Source organism: Chenopodium album, chromosome 11 (genome assembly GCF_948465745.1).
Source record: "Chenopodium album chromosome 11, dcCheAlbu1.1, whole genome shotgun sequence".
NCBI classification, from domain to species: Eukaryota; Viridiplantae; Streptophyta; class Magnoliopsida; order Caryophyllales; family Amaranthaceae; genus Chenopodium; species Chenopodium album.
The window spans coordinates 4,724,233-4,733,258 of NC_137844.1; the positions used below are offsets into that span (position 1 = coordinate 4,724,233).

Consider the following 9,026-nt stretch of genomic DNA (forward strand, 5'->3'; position numbering starts at 1 on the left):
TAACTTTCAATCTAAGGTTTTAGTATGAATTTTCCTCAAAAGGAAAAAAATGGTACAAGTAGTGATATTATGGGCTTTCCAACAATAATTAGTAGTGAGTAGTAAATATTGCATTGCGAAATTGGGACTCACAAGAGTATCAGTCAAAACTAAAAATACATACTAGTGTAGTAGTATATGAATCAATCAAAATTAAGATTATCAACAAATAAAAAAATTAAATCTACTCCTACATGTCTAAAACCTTTTGCATTAGTCATTGATAAAAAAATCTGACGTTTAAGAATATAAATCATCATCGTCGTCGTTTACGGCAGCAGCAGAGGTAGTACTACCGGAATTCTGATTGGCAGCAAAGCGGAAATCAGAACCAATTCCACGAGACTGCAGCAAGGTTTGAGCAAAGGAGTGGTATTTTCGTATATCAGCATCACTAACACTTTTGCGTGCATATTTCATCGACTCTTCGAAGTGTGCTGCCTTGATCTCGGATAATTCTTCACTTTCATCTTCTTCCATCGAGTCAAGGTTCTCTGTTCTCTTCTTCTCCTTCTCAATGTCCTGCCAAAAAATACAATTTAGTTCACAAACTTGTACATGTTACGCCAGCCTTAGACAAAAAATTTAACTACGTTCTATGTGACAGATACAAATACTAAGTTTACAGAATGTGACTTAACAATATATTCTTTTTGACGGGGACTTAACAATATATTCAACAAAACAACATACCTTCTCAATATTTTCCCTGATTGCGTATTTGCAAGCACGTTGGCAGATTTCGGTAATGTCTGCACCACTGAAACCATGTGTATACTGTGCGAGAGCAGCAAGGTCAACATCCTTGGAAACCGGTGATTTCCTCAAACAAGACCTGAAAATCTGAAGGCGGGAATCTTGATCAGGAAGAGGGATGTAGATCAACTGATCAAGCCTTCCAGGTCTAAGTAACGCAGAGTCAATAATATCTGGCCTGTTTGTAGCTCCAATGACAAAAATTGTTTTCTTCGCGTTCATCCCATCCATCTCAGTCAGCAATTGGTTCAACACTCTATCAGCAGCTCCTCCGGCATCTCCAGATGAATTGCCACGCTGAAAATTTTTCAAACAAAAAACATTAGCAAGAGATAATTGACATATAAGCCTGTAACAAAACGACAATTCCATAGACAATAACCCCTCACCTGTGTAGCGATGGAGTCAAGCTCATCGAAGAATAGAACACAAGGTGCTGATTGACGAGCCTTGTCAAAAATTTCCCTAACATTTGCCTCACTTTCTCCAAACCACATGGTCAGCAACTCTGGTCCTTTCACGCTAATGAAATTGGCTTGACATTCATTAGCAATCGCCTTTGCAAGCAATGTTTTACCACAACCCGGAGGACCATAGAAAAGAACACCTTTGGAAGGAGACATTCCAAACTTCTCAAACTTTTCCGGGTGCTCCACTGGGTACTGCACAGTCTGCAAACAGAAACATGAAGGTGTAAATACCCAATAAGAAAATGAAAACATCGACATTGCAATAAGCCAATATCCTGTATGAGTAAAATACCTCTTGAAGCTCTCTTTTGACAGTTTCCAATCCTCCAATATCGTCCCATGAAACATTTGGAACCTCCACAACCTGCAAACCAAAGTAATCAATCAGATGTTACGATTTCAGACAAAAAAAAAGAAAAAGCTTCCCCATCAATATTTAAGCTGAACTGAACACAATTTCACAATACAGTATTCCAAGGTCAGTTCAAGTAGTATGATTTCAGGAAATTTAAAGTGAAACTTACTGTTTCACGCAGGGCTGATGGGTTGGAAGCTTGCAGAGCAGCTTGAAAGTGTTCATTAGTGACAGCCATAGAGTTCAGTACCTCAGCATCAATTGTCTCGTCTTCTAAGTCAATGACATCCATTTTCTCCCTAATACACTGAAGAGCTCCTTCTGTGCAAAGAGCAGCAAGGTCTGCACCAACATAGCCATGGGTTTCCTTCGATATTTTTTCAAGATCAACCTGAAAAAATTAAGCAAATATAAGTTAATGAGCAATGAACTAACTACTCTGGTACTCAAACCTCAAAAGTGGCCTAATGCAACATCAGAAATACATCTAAATGCATAACAACTTACATCTTCTGCAAGTTTCATGTTCTTAGTATGGATGCGAAGAACTTCCAGCCTCCCAACTTGATCAGGAACTCCAATGTCAATCTCACGATCAAACCTTCCGAATCTTCTAAGAGCAGGATCAATACTGTTAGGACGATTAGTAGCACCCATGACAATAACATGAGCACGGCTCTTAAGACCATCCATCAATGTCAGAAGTTGAGAAACAATGCGCCTTTCAACTTCACCATTAGTCTTGTCTCTCTTAGGAGCAATGGAATCAATCTCATCAATGAATATGATAGCAGGTGCATTCTTCTCAGCTTCTTCAAATGCCTTCCTCAGATTGCTCTCACTCTCACCAGCCATCTTTGACATGATCTCCGGCCCATTAATCAAGAAAAAGAATGCTCCAGTTTCATTAGCAACGGCCTTGGCAATAAGGGTTTTACCAGTACCAGGAGGTCCATACAGCAAAATTCCCTTGGGTGGTTTAACACCGATAGCAGAAAAGAGCTTAGGATGTCTAAGAGGAAGTTCAACAAGCTCGCGGATCTGAGCCATTTGTTTCCTTACACCACCAACATCATCATAACCAACTTCATTCAGTCTCTCCTCATCCTCACGCCTAACAGGCTCACCATCACAAAATATCTCGGTATCAGGGGAAACAATACAATACTCTGCAGGAACCGTCTCAACCACTTTAAACTCAACACTTCGCATTCCTCCCCTGACTAATAATAGATCACCTTTCCTCATTGGACGATAAGAATTCATGAAATAAGCTGTTTAAAGCACAAACAGAAAAAAAAAGGGTCAAAATCCATTAGAATAACAACACAACATAAGAGATAACTATAACTATAATTTCAGTGCAATGTTGAATAAACTTACGTTTCAAATAGGCATCAAACAGGTTTCCTGTTACACCTTCCATAGTATCATCAACTGGTAAAATATGAACTTTTTCACCATATTTTACATCTGAAATCTCATGGATAGAAACAACATCTCCAAGGCGAACACGAAGATTTGCCCTCACAACTTTATTCATCCTAATCTTGCATTCTTCACACCCTTCATCTCCTTGTATAATGCATATTGTATTCTTCCTTACCTTACCCTGCACCAAAAAAATAAATTTTCAGAACTAAACTTATATTTAACAAGAAACAGTCCAACATACAAATGAACCGAAAATAACCTTAATTAACACTGTATCTCCTTGAAACAAGTTGAGTGTATCCATGATAGCAGGGTTAATAAAAACCAATGAGTTATCATCAACGGTTGCTTCATCAACGACCAAACGATTCGGAGCCTTTTTTCGCTCAAGGATTGCAGTTGAGTATTTGTCACTTTTCCTGTAACAAAATCAAATGCTCATAAATACACTACTTTGTAATATATATTGCAAATTAAAACATTGGAGATCATAATATGTTTACTAACAGCAACTGAATTATAAACATAGAAACTCAAATTAATGCTAGTCCAAAAAAAACATATATAATTGGTAATGTATCAATAAGTCATAAGCAGTAAATTCACATAATTATGCCAAAATTATATGTATAAAGAACAAATAAAACTGACCATAGTATAGCAAATTTTACAAATTATTATCTATACTAATATTTAATAACAGGAACTTTTGCAAACAATCTACGCTGCCACGTGTCACACTCATCTTGTTTTATTTTTATTTTTTCACCTTTAATTATTTTTTCTCCTTTAATTATTTGTTTCTTCAATTCATGTTGTTTCGGTGAAAAGTCACTTGTATTTTATGATACCTTTTTATGTTTGTAAATTTAGTTGTTTAATTCCGTCGAATTTATTTACAGATCTAAATTATCTTTACTATGTATTATAGTATTTGATATGAGAGCAAATGGCTTTGAAAATTGAATATTGTGTCATCATTTTACCACAATTCCAATTGTAGAGCGAGCAATCTCAATATATATATATATACAATTAAATAACCCATCATATAATAAACATTTTAGTAAAAAATTTAACCCGTGTATTGCACAGGGCAAATACTAGTTTAATTTTAAAGTCCTGAAGTCACTCGCTGTCCCTAAGTATTATCGTCAATTCAACAATTTTGGAAAGACTAACCAATGTTCATGTACGTGAACTCATTCAATTTAAAAAATAAAGAAAAAAAAAACCTTCCAATTAATATCACTATATCAAATTATTCTGAAGCAGAATTTAATGCTGAAATTTATTTGCATAAATCTAAAAAAATCTGATAATCATCATCACTTAAAATCAAAGCGTAAATTCAGAATTTTTTTTTTATTTTTCTTTTGGGAAAAATCCAACATAAAAACCCCATAACTTTATCAAATCATACATCATTATTAAAATAAAATACCCACAAATTACATTCGTCAATTGAATTGAATTAAGATCAAATTATCACAAAAATTACCCCAGGGAATATAAAAAAAAAAAAGTAAAAATTAGAATAATATCGAGGGTAAGAAATCGTACGAAGAAGAAGTAGGATTAGCCGCCATTGAGGTTTGATGTTGTTTTATAAAGAATTGTGAGAAATACTTCGTATTAGAGTTCTTAGAATTTAGTACTCGTACAAGAAGTTGAATGAAAAAAAAGAAGTGAAATTGAGGAAAAGTGAGGTTTAATAGAGGGGTATATATAGGTTTTTAAGATCGGTTGGTTATTTTCCTATTCCTAATCACTTTGGATTAGGTATTTTAGTTTTTTCTTCCAAAAAAAAAAAAAAAAAAAAAAAAAAGTATTTTAGTTTAAGACAACTTACAATTCTTCGTAATTCAACTTGAATATATTTATCTGTTTGTGATGTCGCACATTAGGCAACTTTTCTTAAAAAACTCTACAAAGTCGAGTTTTCCTAAATTATAATTATAACTATATTTAAATTTAGGGAAATTCTTAATGACGACCCCTAATTTCTGTAACACTGAAATGGTGACCTCCTTTTTTTTTTCATAAAATGACTTTACTTATAAAATTAATCCTACTTATAACATTAATGATGTTATTAGAGTTAATATGATTAACTATGATTAACAAATAAAGTAAAAGACAGAAGTACCCTTTTTTTTATTTCAAGCAACAACATTCAATTCCCTCCATCCCCTCTTTAATTCCTTTCATCTTCTGCCCTCTGATCACCATAACCAGTCTCATCATCAAACATCGAGAGACAAAAAACGCAAAAGTGTTTAATTCATCCCAGTAAAATTCGACGGTTGAAGGCCATTAAATTGTGAGAAATTGAATGTGAGAACTCAGAAAGGGAAAAGGAAAAATTGTGGGTAGTTGTTGGTGGTGAAATCGCTTGCGAAATCGGTGTTGTGGGTGTGAGGGCTTGGCGAAAGACTCAATTTTTATGCAATTTTGAAACTTTAATACGATCAGGTATGGTTATTGAGCTTTAATCTTGATTTCTCTTTTTTTATTTATGCGTATTATGTACCCTGTTATTTCAGCTTGAATTTTGCTATTTATTTACTCAGGGTATTGCGATTTTGCTTGGTTTATTTATGATTGTGGTTGTTGATGTTGCTGATAATGTGAAATGCTTCTAATTTTTTTTTTTTTTTTTTTTTTTTTTTTTTTTTTTTTTTTTTTTTTTTTGGGAATAACACAGAATGAGTGATGATGTGATTTTAAGGTTTCAATATAGTGGGGTTGATGTTGATTTGGTTGTTGAGGACATTGACAAAGTGAACTTAGTTGACTTAGCAATTGAATATTGGGATAAGGCTACAGAAAGTGGTAAATCCCAACCTAAACATCCTAGTTTTCAATATGTTTACAAAATGAAGCATGTGGTTTTGAATAATGATAGGGATTTGATGAAAATGTTCAGTAACTTACCAAGAAAAGAGTTGATTTACATATGGGTTGGTGATGCAGTAGAACCTAGTCAGTTAATAAAGACTGCTAGAACGTTGAGAGACTCTAGGATAGCTAGTGAGGGGAATCAGAATGTGGGAGATATGGTGCACACAGTTGCTGACAGTAGTGTTGTTGTTCCTAGAAGAAGTTTGAGAGGGCAGGAGGGAAGTGTCAAGCAACCTGTAGTTGTTGAACAAACAATTAGGCCTAAGAAAATCACACCTAGAAGAAGAGAAACCCACATTCAAGTTGATAACCCAGTGAATGAGGATGATGACCCATATAATCCACATAATGAAGTCACATTTGCTGATATTCTCAGGGACAGGGAAGAGAGTAATGGTAGGGAAGAGATTGATGAGGGGCAAGTAGAGGGAGAGGTAGGGGAAGAGGGAGAGGGAGAGGGAGAGGTATGGGAAGAGGGAGGGGAAGAGGTGAGGGAGATGTGGATTTGCAGGAACCAGATTTGGTGGCTTTGTACAACAAGCAAATTGAAGAGTTTAAGGCAGAAAGTTCAGCAAGAAAAAGTCAGAAGGGAAAGGCACCTATGGTAGTTGAGCAACCAGTACTGCAGCCTGTCTAAATATTGAGAAGAATCCCTAGAAAGAGGGCTCAAACCCATGGTGAGCCAACCAAAACAATGAGAGTTGATAATCAAAGTGTCATGGTCCCACCTATGTCAGAAGTGCATGTGATTAGAGGTGGGAATTCAGAGGATAAGGGGGGGTCTTCAAGGTCTTCTTACACAGCTGCAGCCATAGGTAGGAGAGATCCTAGGACCACAGCAAAAAGAAAGGGTCTTGTGGTTTGGTCCAGCTTTGATTCACAAACTGATCTTTCAATCCAGAACACTGTCAGTTTGGGAGAAGATGATACCTTGGATGTAGTCAGTGAAGATGATGTTGAGGAGAATGCTGATTTGGGTGACGATGATGGTTTTGATGTTGATGATATCATTGATGATGGAGATGATGATGAGATTGATGAAATGGAGGTTGAAGATGATGGTGCTATGAATAATGAGTTTGATCCATGGGAAGGCCCAATTTGGGAGAATGAAAATGAGGCTGAGGACTATTTTGCTAGGCTCTATAACAATGGAGAGATGTACACTGATGAAGAATTTGGGAAAATAGTCATCAAACCTTGGCAGATTTTTACAGACAAGCAACATTTAAGGGATGTGGTGAGAGACTATTGTATCCAAAGTGGATTTTCTATGGTTGTGGATAAAGCAAGTAACTTTAGGTGGACTGTGAGGTGTTCTTCTGATATTTGTGAGAGGAGGCTGCATGCTTCCAAGCTTCCTGATGGGGTAACTTGGGCTATTAAGAGCATAAAAAGTATGGAGCACACTTGTTCTGGGTTGGAGATGAGGAATACAATGGCTACAACCAAATAGGCAGCTAGGGTATTAATGGAGGATATCAGAGCACATAATGATATTCCAGCAAAGTCACTGAATCAGTTGTTGTGGCAAAGGTATGGTGTTCAGATAGCAGCAAGTTCATTATATAGGATGAGAAGCATGGCTCTAAGAGAGATACATGGAGGTCATGACACCTCATACAGTCACCTACCAGCTTACTGTGAGATGGTCAGAGCAACAAACCCAGGATCAACTGCTTTATGTGCATGGACTCCCATTGATCATGTTGATAGGCCACTGCAATTTATCAGCATATTTATCTCATTCAAAGGCTGCATTGATGGACTTGTTAATGGTTTTAGGAGCTTTATAGGTGTGGATGAGGCACACTTGAAGGGAAATTATGGGGGAGTTCTTTTATCAGCAGTTGCACTTGATGCAAACAATGAGTTATTCCCTTTTGTATGGGCAATAGTGTCTGTAGAGGATACAGACAACTGGAAATTTTTTGTGTGGCACTTAAAGAATCTGTTGAAGGATAGTGGAAGAGGTGATCAATGATGCATTATTTCTGATAGACAGAAGGTATAATTCCCTTCTCTTTATGGGTTTTTTTTTAATTTTTTTTTTATGTATTTGCTTTGCTTTGAACCTAATACTTTGCTTTGAACTATTTCATAAGGTATAGAAGCAGCTTTGACAGAGTTATGGCCCAAAGCTGGAAGGAGGTATTGCTGTATGCATTTGGTAAAAAATTGAAAAAAGGTCTTTCCTGGGCCACTGATGTTCAGTTTGTTTTGGAGAGCTTGTGGTGCATATTCTGATTTCACTTTCAGAAAAGCCATGGAGCAACTTTAAAAAGTCAACCCTGCTGCATTGATATGGCTTTCAAAGATTGGGGAACAGTCCACATGGACTAAACATAAGTTTAATGAGGAAATCAAGTGTGATGTTAACAAAAGTAATTTTGTTGAAAGCTTTAATGCAATTCTAGGAATTGATAGAGCAAGACCTGTATTGACTTTGTTAGAAGGTAACTTTGTAAACATTCATCAGATATTCACTTGCAAATGCTTCAGTTCTGACTTATTTATACTGCAATTGTCTTGTTTTAGGTATTAGGAGAGCAATAATGGTGAGATTGTGCAGTAGGAAACAAAAAGGCAGCAAATTGGAATGACAATGACATATGTCCTAACATTTTAAAGAGCCTGCAAGAAACGACACAAGAATCTAGGGCATGTAAGGCATACCCTAGTGATGATGGATATGAGATCCAAGATGGTAAGTCCATCCTCACTGTAAGTCTTAATGAACAAAGATGTATGTGTGGTGTGTGACAAATCTCTAGAATACCTTGCATACATGGGATGAGAGCCATTCTACATGCTAGACTAGAACCTAGGGATTTTGTGCATGAATGGTATACTTGCAGAAAGTACGAACAAACTTATGCAAATGGAATCAAAGCCATCCCTGACAATGAGCAATGGCCAACATCTGACATGCCAAATATTTCAGCTCTAGCCATGAAAAGGGGAGTGGGTAGACCTTGTAGGGAAATGAGAAGGGAGGAGGATGAAGAGAGGAAAGGCAAGAGAAGCAAGACAATTAAGTGCAGCAACTGCCAAGCTTATGGTCACAA

General features: G+C 36.4%; 1 protein-coding gene across 1 annotated transcript; it reads right to left on the minus strand.

Annotated features, from left to right (window-relative positions):
• Positions 1-279: 279 nt before the first annotated feature.
• Positions 280-4,643, minus strand: LOC145566106 (cell division control protein 48 homolog A-like). Its single transcript, XM_081625643.1, has 9 exons — positions 4,618-4,643; positions 3,314-3,473; positions 3,004-3,232; positions 2,128-2,894; positions 1,790-2,011; positions 1,558-1,629; positions 1,185-1,466; positions 733-1,092; positions 280-561 (listed from the first exon to the last, which is right to left on the minus strand). Exons 1-9 carry the CDS (start codon positions 4,641-4,643, stop codon positions 280-282), a joined length of 2,400 nt encoding a protein of 799 aa, XP_081481769.1.
• Positions 4,644-9,026: the final 4,383 nt, after the last annotated feature.